The sequence below is a fragment of the Heterodontus francisci genome, chromosome 16 (genome assembly GCF_036365525.1).
Source record: "Heterodontus francisci isolate sHetFra1 chromosome 16, sHetFra1.hap1, whole genome shotgun sequence".
In the NCBI taxonomy this organism is placed as follows: Eukaryota; Metazoa; Chordata; class Chondrichthyes; order Heterodontiformes; family Heterodontidae; genus Heterodontus; species Heterodontus francisci.
The window spans coordinates 67,303,498-67,326,872 of record NC_090386.1 but is presented as its reverse complement, the minus strand read 5'-3'; the positions used below and the strand labels follow the sequence as shown (position 1 = coordinate 67,326,872).

The window sequence follows — 23,375 nt, the reverse complement described above, 5'->3', positions numbered from 1 at the left end:
TCTTTTCCCTTTATCAGTTTCTATGCTTGGATTCACCAAAATTTGGGCAATAAACACAACCTGTCTATTCTAAAATTATGCGCAAGGGGGATTTCACTTTATCTGCTGATAGTCTCTAACCAGTTCTTAATTTGGAAGCAGGTCCACAGCATAAGGCTCTCCAGAATTGCTCAAATGCCTGTCTCTTGCATAGGATGGGAAAATGGAAAGTGGAAGTGCAGAAAGAAGTACTCTTGAAGCTGTAGTTAAAAGGTACAGCTCGAGTAATGTAAAAGAATGTTACCCTACACCTGAACCAAAGAAAGCTGCATGTTAACACAGCACACAAAAAGCAGAAATGTGCCACTGTCCAATGCAGCAATCCCTGTCTGGAGATAAAACTTTCACAAAAATAATTCTAGAACATCTTTGCAATTTTCATATAACGTTTGTCTCCTTCGTGTGTGGTTTTCACTAATAACATAAAAATCAATACTTGTATAACCGGAGTCTCCACAATCCCAGCTTGTTTCTTCCAATGCATCACATTCCAAGCTTGAGACACTAATATTTAAGATTCTTGATCTGTAGTGTTTTAACCACATGTAAAATGAGCTGAATATACACTTAAAAAAAGCAATGACTGCAAAAATGTACAGAAGTTAGACCTTCCCTCTTCAGTTAAGTATTAATCTAGTCTAGAAAAGAGAACAGACGTCCCCTCCCATTGTCAACAAAAGAAAATAGCTGCAAGGAGTTTTAGTGAATATGAAAGAAAGAGAAAAAAAACATAAACCCAGAAGTGAACAAGCCTGTTCAACAGCAGAAGGCTCTATTGTGGTTGGAGCAGAGATTACATTGCTGGGGCAATTCCAAAGTGCCAGCCATGTCACAGCCTCAAATTAGATTTTAAGTGAAGATATAAACACACACAGCAAAAGACACATATATACACAGAGATAATTTAAGACCAGCATGAGAGCTTAATGTAAAGGAGCCACTGATTCATGTTAAAAATCTATGCTGTAAAAATTGCATTGGCAGCTGGTTTATAAAAGAAAGCAGAAATTCCAGTCACTGCAGAATTGTGTGGATACCAGTTATATGGAGAAAATGGCTGGTTTTCTGCTAACCTGCATTTCAGTTTCCCCAAAATAAAAGAACAAATGGCTATAGAATAACTTCTCTATGAAATAACTTGCAAAAATAAATCTAAATTAATTGCATTTCTATGAAAACATTTACGTGCACTGACTTCCTTTAAAGTAAATGTACAGTATTTATGGTACGGACAAACCATTACACAAGCCAGAGCTTTCTTACATGCACGAGAAGGGAATGAAAGCTTTGGTAACATCCCACTAGTCCAAAAATGAAAAAAAGCTTGACTTAATGCATTGGTCTGTAACATGTTGCAAATTCAGTGGAATTGCATTTACACTTCCAGCACTTTTTTAAAAACGAGGTATTGTTCACTTTGTAGGAAGTTTTCAAGTAGGCTGCATTGCCGAACAGAATACTCTGAAAACACTCCAACAATGTAACCATGTAGAGTGCCAAGGACAAATAGCCTGCAGCTGATCCTACATCCCAAACTTAATGATGCTATCATAGTGCTTATTTTTGCAATTTAATATTCTTTGCAGACAGAATAAGTGGTTATTTCTTCATGTTGACACAAATTTTATCATCTTTTCAGTTTCCTAACCTATGGACACACATACTTCATTCTATGAACTTTCTTGCAAGACTATTAACTGGACATTTCTGTCCAATAAAGCTGTTGGTTAGCATTAAGTCCTGTGAGATTTCTAAATCCACATCACCAGTTAAAAAGTGAATCTGTAAGCACAAAAGCTTCAAAACTAACAAATTATGCAATGTTTTAAACAGTTCATGCAACACTGCACAAAACCAGTCTTTAAAAAAACATTACTGTATGCAATAATTGTGGATTTCACCAATTGAAGCACTTCAATCTGAGATCAATCGGTGGATTATCTCCAAATGAACCTCACTGTCTAAAGCCTTTACCTTTGTGATTCGTGGAAAAATGTATTCCCCTCAGCTCTACTCACCCCAAAACACAACAGATACAGGGATAACATTTAGAAATTTTGCACAAAAACATGCTGTCATGGTGCAAGTTTCAGGCGATATTCTCCTCCATTTGCTGCACAATATCCAGCTCACCTATCATATCAATCTCACCAACCTCATCTACAAATCCCTCATAGGTTCACTCTTCATTAACTCTGCAACTTCCCCCAGCATTACATCTCAGCATGTACACCCCACTGTTTCGTGTCTGTACTGTGATGCACTCCTCATTCCTTTCCCACCAATTGTGCTCCACCATCAATGTCATAGCCTTCAACTATCACAGACCTGTACTATACAATTCTCTCTCTAAACCTCAGAAATGTTTCCTTATCTTTCTCTGCCTGTTACTTCCCATCCTAATTTGTTTTCTGTAGATGCTCCTCTATTTTCAATTAATCCCACATCTAATGAAGCACCGTGGGATATTTTGCTATGTTTAAGATTGTATGCAATTGTAAACTGTTACTCAAGTATGACTGGAGGGTGAAGACAGAAGCTACCATGTTAATTTTGCCAAATTTTAGGTGCTACACCAATTGCAAAACCTTTCAAATGACAAAATGTGTGAAGAAGCCCCAAATAGCTGTAATGACTCTTTATCCTAAGTGGAAACAGTCTCTACCATCACTGCATTGTGTGCAGCATTATTACAGATTGCTGCATAACAGATCCTTCATAAAATATATTCAGCAACACAAAACCACCACAGAAGAAATGTTTAAATCAGTGCAGATGCAGCGACAATGAAATACATCCCATGTCAATGGCCTATTACTCCTAAGCAGACCTCTCTTATGCTTCACATGGTTGTTTATTTCATAAACTGATAGAATAAAAAGCAAGGAGACAACTTTAGTCAAGATAGGAAAAAAATGAGTTTCGTTGGGTGAAAGAAGAATCCTATCCAGTGGTTTCAAGGCAGACACAACACAAAACCAGGAGAGAGACAAAAGAAAAAAGTAAAATGTTTAAAAAAACAAAAGCTTAGTGGTTGCAATTTTCATACCAAGCCAATTAGCAGAACCAGCATGGGCAATGACTCAGCTGGATAAAAGCTAAACATGACATTGGTATAGCAATTTACAGAACAATTAAGTGGTTTCTGGTTGCAAAATAAAATCACTGAGCAGGACTGGTCTTGAAATAAAAATCAAACCTTTCTTTTCCTGGGAGTAGGTTCTTCAAATGGGAAGTGAGATGCCTCTGGTTCATCAATGCCATCATCTGATTGTCCAGATAATGGTTTGGAGCTGTCAGTTGGCAATGGTGGCGATGGTGTGGATGGATTGGAGTGGTCACTTGGAATGTCCCAACTCCAATTACCACTGGTAGTGCTGCTGCCGTAGCTGGCAGACAAAGCAGGCCCCTCCTTTGACACTTTACAGTTATCTAGAAAACAAAGAAACACATACAGTTTACCAAAGTATGAGACAAGTACAGAGACCAACATAATTACCCATATATACACACACACAAACATATGTGATTTGGAAAATCATATGCAATACTGAGTAGGCTGGTTCACATCAGAAAATAAATGCTTTGAACGAAATCAAAATCCTTTATTTTCCTTCCCATAAGGTGTATACGAACTTTCCATCTGACCTAGTGTGCAAGTAGACTCCTTACATATCTGCAGGGAAGACGAAGGTCAGGAGCAAGAAGAAGAAGATGCCACACATAGTGGGGGCTAGGACACAACCCTGTTTCACTTGATTCTTCACTCCGAAACTATCAGAAGTGGAGCCTTCAAACTGTACAATGCCATGCATGTTGTCATGGAAGGAGCGGATGAGACGGAGGAGCTTCAGTGGACAGGCAATTCTTTCCAAAATCTTGTAGAGGCCTGCTCTGCTGACAGTATCAAATGCCTTCCTGAGATCTACAAAAGTAAGGTAAGAGGTACACTCTGTTCCCTGCACTTCTCTTGTAAGCTCTACAATTCATCAAGGCTGAAAGTGAGGCCAAAAACACATCGCATCTTGATCAGAGAACTCCTCTAAGCTGATGATTAGTCACTCATACAGAAACTCAGCCACAAAGACTCATGGACTGTCTCTCCCGTGCCTGTAACTTGTTCTCCTGGACTATAAGCGTCAAGAAAACAGTGGTCATGGGACAAGGTGTTGCATCTCCACACCTCATCACCCTAAAGGTGTTAGAATTGATCATTAAGGAGGTTGTAGCTGGGCACTTAGAAAAATTCGAGCTAATCAGGAATAGTCAGCATGGTTTTGTGAAAGGGAAATCACGTTTAATCAATTTGTTGGAGTTCTTTGAAGGAGTAACATGTGCTGTGGTTAAAGGGGAGCCCATTGAAGTACCGTACTTGGATTTCTAGAAGGCATTTGACAAGATGCCACATAAAAGGTTATTGCGCAAAGTAGGAGCTCATGGTGTAGGGGGTAACAGTATCAAGCATGGATACAAGATTGGCTGGCTGACAGAAAACAGAGAGTATGCATAAATGGGTCCTTTTCTGATTGGCAAGATGTAACGAGTGGAGTCCCACAGAGTTCTGTGCTGGGGCCTCAACGTTTTACAATTTACATCAATGACTTAGATGAGGGGAGTGATGGCATGGTAGCTAAATTTGCAGATGACACAAAGATAGGTAGGAAAGTATATTGTGAAGAGGACATAAGCAGCTTGCAGACCGATATAGATAGGTTGAGTGAGTGGTCAAAAATCTGGCAGATGGAGTATAATGTGGGAAAATGTGAAGTTGTTCAGTATGGCAGGAAGAATAAAAAAAGCAGGGTATTACTTAAACAGAGAACGACTGCAGAATTCCGAGGTGTAGAGGGATCTGGGTGTTTAGTGCAGGAGTCACAAAAAGTTAGTATGCAGGTACAGCAGGTAATAAAGAAGGCTATCCTTTATTATGAGAGGAATTGAAAATAAAAGGAAGGATATTATGCTTCAATTATACAGGGCATTGGTGAGACCACATCTCGAATATTGTGTGCAGTTTTGTTCTCCTTATTTAAGGAAGGATGCAAATGCGTTGAAGGCAGTTCAGAGGAGGTTTACTAGATTGAAACCTGGAATGAGCAGATTGTCTTATGAGGAAAGGTTGGACAGACAGACTGGGCTTGTTTTCACTGGAGTTTAGAAGAGTGAGGGGAGACTTTATTGAAGTTTATAAAGATCCTGAACGGTCTTGACAAGGTGGATGTGGAGAGGATGTTTCCTCTTGTGGGGGAGTGCAGAACTAGGGGGGCAATCTTTTAAAATTAAGGGTTGCCCTTTCAGGATAGAGATGAGAAATTTTTTCTTTCAGAGGGTTGTGCGACTTTGGAACTCTCTGCCTCAGAAGGTGGTGGAGGCAGGGTCACTGAATATTTTTAAGGCAGAGGTAGATTGATTTTCTTGCCTAACAAGAATCTAGGGTTATCAGGGGTAGATGGGAGTGTGGAATTCGAAAACAAACAGATCAGCCATAATCTTGTTGAATGGTAGAGCAGGCTTGAGAGGCCTACGTCTGCTCTTAATTCGTATGTTCGTAAAAAACACCCCACTGGAAGTGGTTAGCAAATTCTGCTACTTTGGGTCCACGGTGACAGACAATCGGTCCCTTGATGCACAGCTCGATATAGAGCATGGCTACCCAACCCGAACCCAACCAGACCCGACGACATGTGGTGGGTTCGGGACGGGTCTCTCTTCCGGGTCCGGCATTCGGGCTCAGGTCGAGTTGGACACAGTGCTGCCTTTTGCTCAGGGAGGGAAAAGCTGCAAAATTTGAACAGCCAGGACGTCAAGGTGGGAATCGTGCATCCGGACTCCACACTACTCTGCAGTGAGCAAGTGAACATCTCCATTCCATCCAAGGTAAAGCACAACCTTTTTGATATAATCAACTTCATTCTGGTAGTCAGGTCGGGTCGGGCGCGGGAAAAAAAAATCAAAGCACTCGGGCCGGGTCGGGTTCGAGTTGGGGTTGGATGTGGTTCTGTTGGGCTCGGGTCGGATGTCAATTGCATACCTGAGCAGGCCTTTAGCTCGATACACATGTAGGGAAAGCAGCTACCACTTTGGCTGACTTACGAAACACCCATGGAATAACACAAAGCTGATCCTTAGGACCAAGCTGATGGTTTATCACAGCAAACTCCCTCAAGCAACAATGTGATAATGACCAGATAATCTATTTTTTTGATGTTGATTGAGGGTTAATTATTAGCTAGGACACTGGGGATAATTCTCCTGCTCCTCTTCAAAATAGTGCCATGGAATCTTGTACAGAGGGCAGACCAGGCCTAGGTTTAACACCTCATTTGAAAGATGGCACGACAAAAGATGTAGAGTCATATAATGGTCACAGCAAGGAAGGAGGCCATTATGTCTGGACCAGCTCTCTGCAAGAGCAACTCATCTAGGCCCACTCACCTGCCTTTTCCCCGTAGCCCTACAAATTTTTTCTCTTCAGATAATTATCCAATTTTCTTTTGAAGGCTTATATTGAATCTGCCACCATCACACTCTCAGGCAGTACATTCCAGATCATAACCACTCACTTTGTAAAAATGTAGTACCAGATTGTGGAAGGGAGGGGGGGGGGGGCAGTACAGTTTACAAACAGTTTTTTAAAAATTGGAAAATTATTCTGCAAGTTTAAAAGGAAAGAAAGGGATAGGTATATTTCCTACAGGTGCTGCCTTATACAAACTCGAACACATTTGTCTGAAACTGCTCAATGTACTTTAACTATAGGTGTTAATCTGGTTATTTTAAATGGGTTAGCACCAGTACATAGAAGAACTTAATGCAAGCATGTTAAATTAATCATAAATGAATAGCTTGGGTTGGAAAATATATTCTATTGTATTTTTTACCATTTTCTTTCTTCCACTTAAACTTGGATTTTACATTTAAATTTTCTTCATTTTAGCAAACAGATTATTTTAAGACAAGACTCAGCATCTCCTTTAAGTACCTCCGAGGACTATCTTGTGGTTCATAGCAGATATTTTTGGCAGAGCAATACAGGTCAAAGCGATGCCATGTCAAGACCATCATGGAATTTTGCTCCATTGGGGAGTTTTTAGATAAGAATCATCTCCCGAAACTGCATGAATGTTTCGATATTGATTATTAAACGTCTCCTTAATGTTTCAATATTGATGAATAAAAGTTTCCTTATCCTTTCCATTGCCTTTTCTTTTTGTACACTTCCTCCCTGTCACCTTTTTTTAAAAAAAAAAACGATTCTTCAATAACAACTTCCAGCAACAAAGGTTTTGTCCAAGAATCCCAGTCAGCAGCAAAATTCCTTATACTGTGGCTGTCGGTTTCAAAATCCCAAACAAAAAGGGTGTTCCTGCATCGCACAAACACAAAATGCCTATTTTTAAAAACACATTAGGGAAACCTCCTGTTAGTGCACCAACTGTGACTGCGCCAGCAACCCAACATGCCATTTTGTCAGCGAGCTCTGGGCAACAAATGGATGCCAAGTTGCAACTTTCAGGTTCCTGAAGCTCCATCCGATTCCACAAAACCTTGATCTCCTCAAGAACAAGCTTTTAGCCTCAGAAGAGGCCTTGCTTCTTGTGGTCTAGCTGAAATTAGGAATTCACTGCGTGAAGCATCTTACCACAAACGTGTCAGTATACCATGTCAGTGGAACTATTTATTCGATAAACAATTTTATAATCTGTACAACCTTAGAATATCCCTAACTGAGCATAAAGACAATCTAGGTTTAAAAGCCTACCCAAGATGTGCGTTCCTGAGGGTGGACTGCGCACCAGTGGACTGGTGGAGAGACTGGTCAAAACTGCAGCTGCCATAACTTCATCCATGTCAGCTTCTTCTGAAGGCTTCCTGTAAAACATGGATTATACTGTCAATGACATTGTTTAGAACTACTACAAATAAAACACTTTGCATTTGCCAAGCCTGCTTACAATGCAAACAGCATTGGTGTCTTATGCTAAGGTTTATCCTATTCACTTTGGAAAGGAGGTGCAATATAAACACTTCTGGGACCTAAAACAGTTTAAAAGTTTGTTCCCTTTTATATATGATTGTTCAATGAAGATCATCTGCAGTATTCATGGCACATTTTGAAATCTACTGTCTTTACAGAGTCATTTACAGTACAGAAGGAGGCCATGCAGCCCATCAAGTCCATGCTGGCTCTCTAAGGTGTAATCCAGTCACTCCCACTCCTCTGCTCGATCTTCGTAGCCCTGCAAAGTTTATTTCCTTCAAGTCTTATTTCCTCTTCACCTCCCCTCTCAAATTATTGTATTTGGCCTGGTTCTCACTTGAAGAATTCACTTGGCATGCATCATACACCCTCTTTTTTTTGTTTCATCATAATCTCTATCTCCTCTCATCATCCAAGAAGCCCTGTTTTCGGTTTCCCTACCTTTTGTCCTTGTTGGAATGTACCTAGCCTGTACCTGAAGAATCTCTTCCTTAAAGGATAACCCATTGTTTCATTATAGTTTTTTCTGTCAGTCTTTGGTTCCATTTTATCCTGGCTAGATCCCTTCTCATTCCATTGAAATTAGGCCTCTTCCAATCAAGCCGTTCTACCTTGTATCATTCCTTGCTTTTCTGCACGACAAGTCTAAACCTTATAATACAATGATCACCGTTACCCAAGTGCTCCCCCACAGACACTTGGCCCACCTCATTTCCCAGCACCAGATCCAGCAATGCCTTCTTTCTAGTTGGGCTGAGAACATGCTGATCAAGGAAGTTCTCCTGAACACAATCCAGAAATTCCTTTCCCTTTAAAATTATCCCAAATCAATATTTGGGTAATTAAAGTCCCACAGTATCAGCACTCTATAGTTCTTGTATGTATCTGTATGGTGAGATAGCCAGGGCCAGATGATCAGTGGGGTGGCCAAAGCTCTGCTTCAAGAATGTTTGCAAGCATGACATGAAGGCCCTAAATGTTGAGTATTACACCTGGGAAGTCACTACCTGGCGAAAGAGGGAAATGGCGACACATCCGGTGGACTGGTGTGTACTGCCATAACAGCTAGTTGCTACAGCAGCTTGGCAACAGGTGCCAACATCAAAAACGACAACTCACAGCATCACTTGGCAGCTTCACGTGTGTCATTTGTGGCACAACCTGCCTCTCAAGAATTGGCCTTCACAGCCATCAGCAAAGATGCACCAAGAGAAGACGCCCCATTGCTTACTGCGTGTCCATCATCTCTCATAGATGGAAGGATGCCAACCAGATAGTTCTTGCACATCTCTGTGATTTCCCTGCAGATTTGCTCCTCTCTCTCTCTATTTGGAGGCCTATAGAATACCCCTAGTAGCAGCATCTCAAGCTGCATCTGTATTAATCTCATACTCTTAACAGCATTATCCAGGCAGCTGAAATGCCTTACATAAACATTGGCTCACTCCTACTCAACGGACTGTAGAGATTGAGCACTTGCACTTCCTCTAAAAATTTTGATCAATTCACACAGGCATGTACACACTTGCAGCATTATAAACACATGAGTGCATGGACAGCAATACTGAGTTTCAGTGAAAGCCAAAGTGCTCAACGTGTGCAATCTGTGTGAATTTGGTCACAAATAATGCATACTCTCTTCTAGTCGAAGAGGTCACCTTTGTACCAGTAGATGAATATACAACAGTGGCAAGTCATGTGGACATCATGAATTTCACGTGTTTCACCAGAGCAAGCATTTCTCAACTCTTCGGCTGTTATCTTGAGTAGGTCTCAATGTGGCAAATCGAGCTTCAGCTGTTCTGATTTTTATGTTGTAATTACACATTAAAAATAAATCACCAGCACACTGAGCTTTACCAGTATGCTAACAATTACACCTTGGATTACATAGATAAAGCACTAAGCAATCATTTCCTCTTGGAGAATGAATGCAAACTTAAACAGCACCTATGATGAAGGTTAAGAGCCAATAACATTAAACCTCATTAGGCAGTGGCTCGCTCTTGTTTTGGTGGGATTAGACTATCAAGATCAAATTAAATTTCATACATGCCAGACCAAAAAGGCTTGCCATAAAGTAAGTGGACAAAAATTAAACTGGTCACGCCTGACAGAAGAACTTTTATCTTTAAATTAAGGATAGCTGATCAGTTGAAAAAAATAGGTCTTTGAGACCCAATTTTTAGGCTAAGTTTTCACAAACATTGCTCCTACGCATGAAATCCAGCATTAATGATAAGCCTGAGAAAGCACAAGAAGAAAGGCAAGCAAATTATTTAAAAGGGGTTTTTTTTCAAAAAAAGGCTTATATTAGCTAAATCAAGGTACATTAGTTAGAAAGGATGTAAAAGGGTAAAATAAGAAAGAGTGAAGAGAAAAGGGAAAATAGAAGACATGGCAAGCAAGAATATGATTTACTTTTTCAACTTAAAGACATTTACAATGGTATTTTTGAGGGTTTTTTTGTGTTATAGAATCATTACTGTAATAAAGCTACTCTGACATTTGAGTAATACTCTTTATTACTATTAGGATCATGTTGCATGAACTGATAACTTAAAATATATTTGTGCCAGGGATATCGGAAAAGTTCCCATAGCCTGCCAGCAATGTGATGGTTAACAATAATTCTTGACCATTTTCTAGAATGTCCTATTTGCATACTAAGCAAAAAAAAACCCCATCCAAGTAAAAGATATGCCATGAGCTGTTGTATGAATTCCCAAACCATAGTTATCACAGATAAACACCACATGGACTCAAACTGCACATATTTTCCCCAGTCAGTGATATTCTATTTCATCTGAAGATGAATGCCACCCTTTACAAATATAATTGTGTATTTCTGAGCTCTAGTGCCAAAAGAGCACTGTGCATTATGCCATACGTGTGCTTCATGTGGTCTAACCTAAACTCTTAGTTGCATTTAGACCACACAAGTTTAGCAGCATTGTGAAGTGGTTTCCACTTTTTACAAACTAAACTTGCACGGTAAAAATTCAGATTTAAAGCCTATTCTGACCACAGAGTGTAGTGGACATGTTTCATCGTGGTGTCAGATTGGGGTCTAAACCTGAATTTAGGCTGCGTTTAGAATACAACTATGAGGCCTAGGTGGGGCTGGACTCCCTGGGCCATTAAGATACGTTTTTAAAGACATGGAGGCAACTTTAACCTGCCAAAGTGGGCGGGTGTCAGTGCTAACGTAGCAGTTAGAAGAGGAAAAATGCCATGTGTTAAAAAGCTAGCAGGAACCACCGATTTCTGCATTTAATGCAAGAGTGTTTGGTAGCCAAGAGAAAGCCCTATGGGACAGGCAGGTCTGCTATCAACATATGCTAAAAAGCAATTAAGTGCATTTTTAACCCTGAATTCTGTTTTAACCATCAACACACAGGTTTCCCAGGCTTCCTAAAACTCACCAGGTCAAACAAGTGAGAAGATAGCAGGATTGCTGAGCCCTTACAGAATGGAAAGTCTTTAAATACTGAATTATGACAGCTGCTTCTTTGCCTCAGTGAAAGGCTGTTGCTCACAGGACTTATTGTGAGAATGCGTTTTCACCGCTTTATGGGCGATATCCAAGACGTTGGAGGTCATTTCTGCTATCTTCAGAGGTTTTTTGCTGTTGATCTGCACTTCCCAGCTGTCAGCCTTCTCATCAGCTTGGAAGCCGCTTATGCAGCTCTACCTTGGATCTCTGATGAGAAATATAAGGAGCAGCACCACAAGTAACATTTGTGCCACACAAGTGTCAGGCAACGGTCTTCTCCAGCGAGAGAGAGTCTAACATTCTCCCTTGACATTCAACAACATTACCATCTCTGAAACCCCCACCAACATCCTGGGAGTTGCCATTGACCAGAAACTTAACTCAACCAGCCTGATTAAATACTGTGGCTACAAGAGATCAGAGGCTGGGAATCCTGCAGAAAATAACTCACATCCTGACTCCCCATTGCCTGTTCACCATCCACAAGGCACAAGTCAGGAGTGTAGTGAATTACTCTCCACTTGTCTGATGAATGCAGCTCCAGCAACACTAAAGAAGCTCGACACCATCTGGGACAAAGCAATCTGCTCGACTGGCACCCATCCATCGCCTTAAACATTCACTCCATCAATCAATGGCGCACAGTGACAGCAGCCATATACCATATACAAGATGCTCTGCAGCAAACAGGATTAAGGAAAATCCCAAGGCTTTTTATTCGTATATAAAGAGCAAGAGGGTAACTAGGGAAAGGGTTGGCCCACTCAAGGACAGAGAAGGGAATCTATGTGTGGAGCCAGAGGAAATGGGCGAGGTACTAAATGAGTACTTTGCATCAGTATTCACCAAAGAGAAGGACTTGGTGGATGATGAGCCTAGGGAAGGGAGTGTAGATAATCTCAGTCATCTCATTATCAAAAAGGAGGTGTTGGGTGCCTTGCAAAGCATTAAGGTATATAAGTCCCCAGGGCCTGATCGGATCTACCCCAGAATACTGAGGGAAACAAGGGAAGAAATTGCTGGGATAAAAGCAAAATACTGCGGATGCTGGAAATCTGAAATAAAAACAAGAAATGCTGGAACCACTCAGCAGGTCTGGCAGCATCTGTGCTTCTCTTTCCACAGATGCTGCCAGACCTGCTGAGTGGTTCCAGCATTTCTTGTTTTTATTTAAGAAATTGCTGGGGCCTTGACAGAAATCTTTACATCCTCATTGGCTACTGGTGAGGTCCCAGAGGACTGGAGAATAGCCAATGTTGTTCCTTTGTTTAAGAAGGGTAGCAAGGATAATTCAGGAAATTATAGGCCGGTTAGCCTTACGTCAGTGGTAAGGAAATTATTAGACAGGATTTACTCCCATTTTGAAACAAACGAACTGATTAGCGAGAGACAGCATGGTTTTGTGAAGGGGAGGTCATGTCGCACTAATTTGATTGCGTTTTTTGAGGAAGTGACGAAGATGATTGATGAAGGAAGGGCAGTGGATGTTATCTATATAGACTTCAGTAAAGCCTTTGACAAGGTCCCTCATGGCAGACTGGTACAAAAGGTGAAGTCACACGGGATCAAAGGTGAGCTGGCAAGATGGATACAGAACTGGCTCTGTCATAGAAGACAGAGGGTAGCAGTGGAAGGGTGCTTTTCTGAATGGAGGGCTGTGACTAGTGGTGTTCCGCAGGGATCAGTGCTGGGACCTTTGCTGTTTGTAATATATATATATATATATATATATATATATATATATATATATAAAAAATGATTTGGAGGAAAATGTAGCTGGTCTGATTAGTAAGTTTGCGGATGACAAAGGTTGGTGGAGTTGCGGATAGTGATGAGGATTGTCAGAGGATACAGCAGGATATAGATCGGTTGGAGAATTGGGTGGAGAAATGGCAGATGGAGTTTAATCCGGATAAATGTGAGGTAATGCATTTTGCAAGGTCTAATGCAGGTAGAAAGTATACAGTAAATGGCAGAGCCCTTAGGAGTATTGACAGGCAGAGAGATCTGGGCGTACAGGTCCACAGGTCACTGAAAGTGGCAACGCAGGTGGATAAAAGTAGTCAAGAAGGCATACGGCATGCTTGCCTTCATCGGCCGGGGCATAGAGTATAAAAATTGGCAAGTCATGCTGCAGCTGTATAGAACTTTAGTTAGGCCACGCTTAGATTATTGCGTGCAATTCTGGTCGCCACACTACCAGAAGGATGTGGAGGCTTTGGAGAGGGTACAGAAGAGGTTTACCAGGATGTTGCCTGGTCTGGAGGGCATTAGCTATGAGGAGAGGTTGGATAAACTCGGATTGTTTTCACTGGAGGGGCGACATGATAGAGGTTTACAAATTTATGAGCAGCATGGACAGAGTGGATAGTCAGAAGCTTTTTCCCAGGGTGGAAGAGTCAGTTACTAGGGGACATAGGTTTAAGGTGAGAGGGGAAAAGTTTAGAGGGGATGTGCGAGGCAAGTTCTTTACACAGAGGGTGGTGAGTGCCTGGAACTTGCTGCCGGGGGAGGTGGTGGAAGCAGGTACGATAGCGACGTTTAAGAGGCACCTTGACAAATACATGAATAGGATGGGAATAGAGGGATACGGTCCCTGGAAGTGCAGAAGGTTTTAGTTTAGGCAGGCATCAAGATCGGCGCAGGCTTGGAGGGCCAAATGGCCTGTTCCTGTGCTGTACTGTTCTTTGTTCTTTGTCAGGCAAACCCCACCTGCCAAGACTGAGGCACACATTATTTTGCCACATGAACATTAAAACTTTAAAAACTCACCAAGGCTCCTTTGACAGCACCTTCCAAACCCAGGCCTCTACCACCTAGGACAATGGCAGCAGATGCACGGGAACAACACCATGTGCTAGTACCCCTCCAAGCCATACACCATCCTAATTTGGAACAATACTGCCATTCCTTTAGTGTTGCTGGGTCAAAATCCTGCAACTTCCTCCCCAACAGCAGTGTGGGTGCACCTACACTGCAGCGGTTCAAGGCAGCAGCTTACCACCACCTTCTCAAGGGCAGTTAGGGATGGGCAAATCCCATGAAAGAATCAAAAAAAGAAACAGCAGCAGCCTGCTCCTCAACCACCTGCTGCACCACAGGACAGAGGGGATGAACACAGAGTTCCAGCTCGCAGGGTGATATATCCCCAAGACAATCTGCTGCGCACAAGTGCATCTTCCAGTGACGGTTGCCATGTTTACCAGAGCTGCCACTTACATCCACTTCATTACTGATGAGGGCAGTCAAAATGAGAAGGCCCTCAGGTTTGCTGCTCTGGCGGATTCCCACAGGTGCAGGGAATCATGAATTGCACATGTGGCAATCAAAGCAACATCAGATCAACCAGCAGTATTCAATCGAAAGGGATGCCACTCCATCAATGTTCAGTTGGTATGCAACCACTGAAAGATTATCATGCATGTCTATACAAGATACCAAGGAAGCTGCTATGACAGCTTCATTCTACACCAGTCAAGTCTCCCACAGATATTCACACCTCCAAGCAGAGTCAGCGACGGCTCCTTGGAGCAAGGACTACTCTGTAAGGATGTGGCTGATGACACCTGTGACGAGCCCTACCACTGATGCCCAGGAAAGGTACAACCGAATCCACTAGCATAAAAGTGGTCATTGAGCAAGCCATTGGGACATTGAAGATGCAATTCAGGTGCTTGGACAGATCTGGGGGCATCCTTCAGTATGTAGCAGCAAGAGTGTCCAGTTTCAGAGTGGTGTGCTACAGGTGGAGGAGGGTGATGATCGCTCTGTATCTTAGGAGGAGAGGAAGAGGAAGAGTAACAAGATGAGGAGCCTGATGTGGCGAGGGGACCTACAGCCACTCACTTAGGTTCACCAAACTTGGATGGAGGGATCGTCCTATGCGGAAAGATAAAATAGACTGGGCCTTTATTCTCTGAAATTTAGATGAATGAGAGGTGATCTCATTGAAGCATACAAAATTCTTACAGGACTCAACAGGATTGATGACGAAAAATGTTTCTCCTGGCTGGGGAGTCCAGAATCAGGGGACACAGTCTCAGAATACGGCGTAGGCCATTTAGGACTGGGAGGGGAAGAATTTCTTCACTCCGAGGGTGGTGAATCTTTGGAGTTCTCTGCTCCAGAAGGCAATAGAGGCTCAGTTGTTGAGTATGTTCAAGACTGAGATCAATAGATTAATACATATAAAAACATCAAGGGATATGGGGATAGTGCAGGAAAATGGTGTTAAGTAGAAAATCAGCCACGATCTTATTGAATGGCGGAGCAGGCTCAAAGGGCTGAATGGCCTACTCCTGCTCCTATTTCTTATGTTCTTAGGTGCCAGGGATGCCCAGGACAGATTCATTCAGGCATGCTTCAGCTAATCTAAGGCAGTGCAGCCATCTGGCACACCAATGCGGAACCTAGGGTGCCCACCACTCAGTCCCCAGCATAAAGCAATCCCACAGTCAATAATCCATTCCTTTCACTGACTCCCATTGCTCGACTTCTACTCGTCATACTATTTTCCTCAAGCCACTTGGCAGGCGCCAATGGAGCTCTGAAATAAAGTTTATGATACATAAACATTGAACATAAAAGTGACAATTTAATAGTGTTAAACACCCAAGTGATTTCCCTTGTGCAACTACAAATTCTCTCTCTTCCTTTTCTTGTTACGCCTACTTGCTGCAGCCTCTGGGTCTTCAGCAGGGGAGCGGCAGGCTGCTTGTTCTGACAACTCAGATGGTCTTAGCCAAAGTCCTCCGGATTTTGGAGCTCATGAGGGTCCCAACCTGAACCGTAACTTGTGCAGAAGCAGTCTCGACCACCAGGAGGCAGCATGTGGGGCTCTGGAAGATGGCCCCATATAGTCCTCTTTGTCTATAACCACCAAGGCTCAGCTTCTGCGGCCAAGTGAACAGAAGAAGCTCCTTCTTCCTCTGAAGGGACTATCCACTGCTGTCACTGCCTCCAACACCACCTCCTGCTCACTTGTGATGAGTGCTTCACCATGTGACAACCCACTGAGTTGAGCTGAACCGGTGAAGGGTACGCACGAGTTATGTGACAGCGCTTCCTCAGAGTGTGCAACCTCCTCAGAGTATTTTCAATTTGCCTCCGCCACCAGCTCCCGAGAACTGACATGGTGAACGGGTTATCAGTCATCATTGTGCACATCATCATTTTTCATTGCTTGCTGACATCAAGTCAACATGAGTGAGTGTTATATGCCATGTAGCTGTGTGATATCTAATTTTGTCCCCATGTAGCCGAGACCCCTGCATCTCTCCAATGATTATGCAGGTCAAGATTCTGTTTATCTCCAGTACGTCCTCCTCTAACAGTCAGAGTCACGATGACTGGAGGGCCACCCCTGGTTCTCTGCCCCTTCCTGCTGTCGTACCCACTTCTCCTGCAAGCAGAGAAAGAAGAGAGAGTTATGAGTGTGAGAAATGGAATGTGCTGAAAGAATGCAATGACAACATTTGTAGTGAGTCATTGTGCGGATGGGTGTGATATGGCAATAAGACGAGGGTGAGCGTCAGTAGTGACTGGTCAGATGGGGATGTGAGGAGGTGCCATGAAAAGAGAGGAATGGGTGCACCTGCAAGATATGTTGGTCTGAGGAGTGCTATGCAGCAGATGGCTGGGGAAGTCAGTAAGAGGGTTTATTTGTGAATGTGGCATACCACTCACCTTTCCTGTCCTGATGAGGTCATTAAACTTCTTGCGACACTGTATCCAGTAACAAGGCACCATACTCCTGCTGCTCACCTCTTCTGCCATTTCCACAGACCTGAAACGTTACCTCTGTTTCTCTCTCCACAGATGCTGCCAGACCTGCTGAGTATTTCCAGCACTTTCTGTTTTTATTTCAGATTTCCAGCATCCGCAGTATTTTGCTTTTATTTTACTATGAGTTAGAAGCTGAGGCAGGATTAAGAAGGAATAGTTAGTTGACCACATGACTGTGTGGATCGCCACCGACTTGTATCAACTATTCAGAAATCTCGTGATTAGCGTCATGCTATTATATTTGGAAGAACGAAACCTTGTCGTGGGCTGTGCAACATGACTGCAAATAAAAGGTAGTTAAAGAGGACATTTAATTACCCACTCCATTCACTGTCTCTGAAACAATACTATTTCTATTACAATACTACCCATTGGAAATCGTATGCTGAAAGAGAGGCACATCTTAAGTATTTGACATGATCATAAATCATCATCTTGTCCTTTACATCTCTGATGCACTCAAGTGATTCAGTGGGGATTAAAGGGTTAAATTAACAAGGCTTGTTTGTCGTTCAGTATAGATGATTCCTGGGTTATCTAATGAAGGTCTGAAGTTGTGTAAATGGAGTCGAGGTGCAGGCCAGTCAGATCTGATTGTATTGGTAGCACAAGCTTGAGGGGCTGAATTGGCTGACATCTGTTGTTATACAATGCATGCCTACCAAAACTATCTGAAAACAAGAGGCATTTGACTTGGATCTGGTGTAGTGTGTACAGTATTGGTCACCTTATTTAAGGAAGGATGTAAAAATGCGTTGGAAACAGTTCAGAGAAGGTTTATTAGACTAATATCTGGAATGAACGGCTTGTCTTATGAGGAAAGATTGGACAGGCTAGGCTTGTATCTGCTGAACTTTCGGCGAGTAAGAGGCGACCTGAATGAAACATGTAAGATCCCAGGGGGTCTTGACAAGGTGGATGTGAAAAGGATGTTTCCATTTGTGGGAGAATCTAGAACTAAGGGTCACTGTTTAAAAATAAGCAATCGCTCATTTAAGAGAGAGATGAGAAGAAATCATTTCTCTCAGAGGGTCGTGAGTCTTTGGAACTCTCTTCCTCAAAAGGCGGTGGAAGCAGAGTTGCTGAATATTTTTAAGGCAGAGGTAGATAGATTCTTGATAAAACAAGGGGGTGAAAAGTTATCGGGGTTAGGCAAGAATGTGGAGTCAAGGTTATAATCAGATTAGCTATGATCGTGTTAAATAGCGGAGCAGGCTTGAGGGGCCGAGTGGCCTACTCCTGCTCCTAAATCGTATGTTCGTATGGATGCTACCAACTAAAACTATAATTTAAAATGCCACTAATTTATATATAAATTGGAAATAACAGGGACAATATGGAGGATTTCATTCATCGCTGGAATGCAGAATGTAATGTCATGGAGGCAAATGACAAATTACAGCAGTGAAACAAAAAAAACAGAACATGTGCAGTTCCAGGGGGTTGATTTCCGACGCCCATGCTGGAGGCAAACATTTTGTCCACTAGCTGCACTCATCAGAAAATCACAAGCACTGTGTCCATGATTTTCCAATAGGCATTGGCAGTGGGGGTGGTACTGCCAACAAAGGTGTACTTAGAAAATTATCACCATAATATGCGTGCACACACTAAAGCACACACTTCTTAAACCGTAGTCTCAATCTTTTAACTCTCAACAAGAACCCTTGCTTGCTGTTGGCTAGAACGAGAAAACTCTGCTGCCTCCCAAATAGAAAAATAATTTTCATCTGGAACTGCAACGTTGGTCCCCATCGCCCTCCCCATCCCACCCCACATCCAATCATACATCTCGCAAAATGCTATGAAACATCTGTTTTTTTTAAAAAAGAAAAATGGCAAAAAACAGTAGTCTAAAGCTCTGATGAAGTACATCCTTTCAAGAAAGGAAAACATGAAACATGATCCAAGATTACAGTTACAGTCCGGGGGAAAAAAGTATGTGATTGTTTCCTTCCCAAACTATTGCAATAGATTACTGAAAATTCGGGAGGTACATACCAGATGGCCACAAGACCGGAACAGATTCCCATTTACTAAGTTACAATCTTAAAATTGATAGCAGCTCACTTGCTATCAAGTTGCCCAATGGCTCACTATAGAAAAACATTTTTTTCATCAGATGCGCTCTGAGTTGAGTGGTTTCAGCCAAAAGGTACTATTAGCAACATCAATAAGGAGTTCAGACAGAGGATTCATACACAAACATGTCAAGCATTTACTGATACTGCCCACAGCCATTTCTATATTTTTTTTTGTCTTTCCCACAGCATCAAATCCTGCTGGCAGTGCTCCACAGCTTCATAGAAAAGAATGCAGGAGGTGGCTACAATGAAGGAGTGGGGGGGGGGGGGGGCAGAGGAGAGATGTGCACAAGAAGCATGTACAATATATTTGCTGACTTTTACCAAAATTCTCTACTGACAAAGGAGTATTACAGTAATAGGATGTTTTATATATTGGTCTATTTTCAGTGCTTTCACTTATTCTCCAATTTAAGGAGTCAGTTCAGCCAGCAGCAAGCACTACTGTCAGCACCATTACCTCCAAAGAACAACCATCGTCACTTAAGATGGCTTACTCCTCTGGTTGAAATAATGTAACAGTATGGTTGGCAGAAGCATTGGAATTGTTTACTGGACAGCGTAAGGCGAAGTGTCCAAATTGCAAACTAAGCCCTAGCAATCCATGCCCTCAAAGCCCAGACAACTCTGTCCTATTTGTGCTAATATTTCTTACTCGCTGATTTTTTCTGTTGGGATTTTCAGCTTTGGAAAGGATGTCTTTGAACACTGGTACCCAATAAGTCACAAATCAGACCAAAATCTGTTAACAGCATCTTGAGGTATATGCAAATTGACAGCAACACAGATTTAAATTTATATAGCTGATTCCCTGAGGCTCTATGATATGCAGCTGTACAACCGCAAAGACAAAAAGCTTGGATGGCCTGGTGTAGGGAGAAGCATAACTCTGCTTTTAATCAGGGTTATAATAGATTTGAGTGCCTGATGTGACATCGGTGCAGGGAAAGAGTAAAGTATTCTATCCTGCATCTGATGTAAAGTTCACTGAACAATGGTACATTATCAACTGTATAATTCTGGTTTTGGCCCATAATCTTGTCACATGCACCTACATTATTACACATCAAGAAATGTAATTAAGCACTTAAGCACTTCATTCAGCAATTGTACTTCAGACTTGGCTAAATCCATGCATCCCCCATAATGTCTCCACTATTCTATGATCTTCCATTGGTTTATTTTACCATTGCAATAAATCTGATCTGCAAACCTATGAAATGACATTTACACCACTGTACAACTAAGCCAAACATTATTACTCTCTAAAAGAGTCTAAAGATCCAGATGATCCTTTGTTGGAGTATTGCTTTTGGACCTTTTACATTCAAAGACTCCTTCCTACCAAATATTAAACATTTATAAAACATGCACACAGTCAAGTTCAATGGCAACCATTAATGAGCTAAGAAAAGATTACAATTTCAATCCTTGCTGAGAAGACTACCAAAATTAGAATATAGCTTGAAAATTTACAAAATAAAATCACGTTCACCAGAATGCAATGGAGTTAGATTAAAGCATTCTATACACATCTTTTCTCTCTGTTGGAACAGGAACAATGCAAGTGTAAGCGTATTATTCAGAGGGTTGTGAGTCTTTGGAATTCTGTTCCTCAAAAGGCAGTGGAAGCAGAGTCTTTGAATATTTTTAAGGCAGAGGTCAATAGATTCTTGATATGAAGGTTATCGGGGGTAGCTGGAAATGTGGAGTAATCAGTTCAGCCATGAACTTATTGAATGGTGGAGCAGGCGTGAAGGGTCAAGTGGCCTACTCCTGCTCTTGCTCCTAATTCGTATGTTTGTATTGGATTGGCACTGGGGGGGAAAGATGAAGGCCTTCATTTGCATTCCAAAGTCTTGCATCTGCACATATTTCCTGTCAACTTTTTCCATTATAAATTCCCCTTCCACATTGATAGTGGAAACTACTTATGTAAACACGTCATACTGCAGTTATACCCTCATGCAGTTCGAGTCTTCCAACTCCTCAGCCTGTACTGCAGACTAACCCCAACCAACTCCCAACAACTTGCATTTACATTGGGCCTTCAGAGTAAAATGTCCCTTGGTGCTTAACAGGAACTTAATCAGATAAAAATTTACACCGAGTCAAAGAAAGACATTAGAACAGGTGACCAAAAGCTTTCTTTTCATTAGTTCATGGGTTGTGGGCATCGCTGGCCAGGCCGCATTTATTGTCCATCGCTAATTACCCTCGAGAAGGTGGTGGTGAGCTGCCTTCTTGAACAGCTGCAACCCTTGGAGTGTAGGTACACCCACAGTGCTGTTAGCTTGGTCAAAGAGGTTTTCTGCTTCTCAAATTGCCATGTTTTACTATTTATAATATAAAATCAAAAAAAGTTATACAAAAATATGAACATAATGTGGGGCTCAAAACTGGTGACTGAATTCTATCTGAATGCACTGGCCCATTATCCCCTTCTTTCTAACTCCCCATTTACCTGAAGATTACACTTGGGTGTTGATTCTTCAAAAGTTACAGGATACACACACAATTTATTGTTTAGAAAAGATAATTCAGAGTATACTTAAAAACTAGTCAAGTGGTTTGCAGCCAAAAGTAGTCCATAGAAAAAAGTCAGTTGACAAAAATCCACAGGATATCCCCCATATGCTCCATGCACTAGAACCAGTGCAAACTGGTTCTGACTGTAAACTGAGCCAAGCAGCCGAAAGGCTTGGCAGGATGCTGACTACAGCATTTCAAAATGCCAAAAAAAAAAATTTTCTAGGTCAATCTGTTGATCTACGGGCCAAAGGGGAGTTCAGAAAGCTATGGAACACAACCAAACTGTTTCTTTATTGGAGCTTGGACAAAAAAAACTATCAAAAGTATCATGCAAACATTAAAAGCAAAGTTCTAATCTCCTCGCAACATCTCTCCACCAGGCGCAAAGCAGCTTTAGCAGCCTCCCACATTAGCTCCTCCCCAGCCAATGTTGACTGGCTGCAATTTAAAACAAACAAGGTCACAGTATTGACAGCCACTGCCTCAGAAAAAAAAAAGGCTGGTTGTATCCAACTGTTTCTATTGGTTGGCTTGTAGTCAAAGTAAGGCTATAGGAGAGTATAAAAAGCAAACAGTTGGCAGGGCCCAAATGCTGCAGCTCACTTGCTTTAAAGCAACTTTTCTGTTGCTTTATACATTTCAGTTCCAAAAGTGCACTTTAAAAATTAACTACATACTGCATTAGTGATGCAGAAATCACACGTCAGTGCTATAACTAGGAGTACTAGATGAGTTACCACCAATTGCAAGTATTTTATCTTTGCAGAGAGTTGCGTCTAGACCTGTTCTGCAGTATGTCGCTATAAAACAACTCGATTTGCAATTAACTCTTTAAGTGCTGGAACTGCAATTCATCTCAATACACCAATCACCAGCTATTTATGACAAGAAGTAATTATGACCTTTTCACACTGTGAGCTACACAACATTATCATCATTGATCAAACCAGTAAGGTACAGTTCACTGAATCCAGTCATTTTTAAGGCGGTAGGCATGGCTGTAACATAACCAACAGTGGGTTTTACTTCTGTCACATGTACACACAACTAATTTTGATTTAAAAAAAGTTTCATTCAGCATTATGCCACTGTGCAATACTGGGGATCTGGAATAGAATCATTAAATTGTACAGCACAGTGGAGGCCATTTGGCCCATCATGTCTTCTCTTTGAAAGTGGTATCCAATTAGTCCCACTCCCCTGTAAATGTTTCCTTCTCAAGCATATATCCAATTTCCTTTTGAAAGTTACTATTGAATATACTTCCACCACCCTTTCAAGCAGTGTATTCCAGGTCACAACAATCATGTCCATTATTTTTTTTTTGCCAGTTACTGTAATTCTGCTTCCTCTGGTTACCAACCCTCCTGCTAGTGGAAACTGTTTCTCTTTATTTACTGTTTCATATTTTTTGAACACCTCTATCAACCTTAACCTTCCTTACTCCAAGGAAAACAAT

The 23,375-nt window shown here is 41.8% G+C and overlaps 1 protein-coding gene across 3 annotated transcripts in view; it reads right to left on the bottom strand.

Annotated features, from left to right (window-relative positions):
* Positions 1 to 23,375, bottom strand: part of LOC137378169 (zinc finger protein 704-like) — a 140,326-nt gene that overhangs the window by 31,930 nt on the left and 85,021 nt on the right. For all 3 annotated transcript variants that reach the window (XM_068048316.1, XM_068048315.1, XM_068048314.1), the window contains exons 3-4: positions 7,802 to 7,911; positions 3,239 to 3,471 (exon numbers count right to left, since the gene is read on the bottom strand). In XM_068048316.1, the coding sequence (XP_067904417.1) occupies positions 3,239 to 3,471; positions 7,802 to 7,911 (343 nt within the window). The remainder of the gene's footprint in view (positions 1 to 3,238; positions 3,472 to 7,801; positions 7,912 to 23,375) is intronic.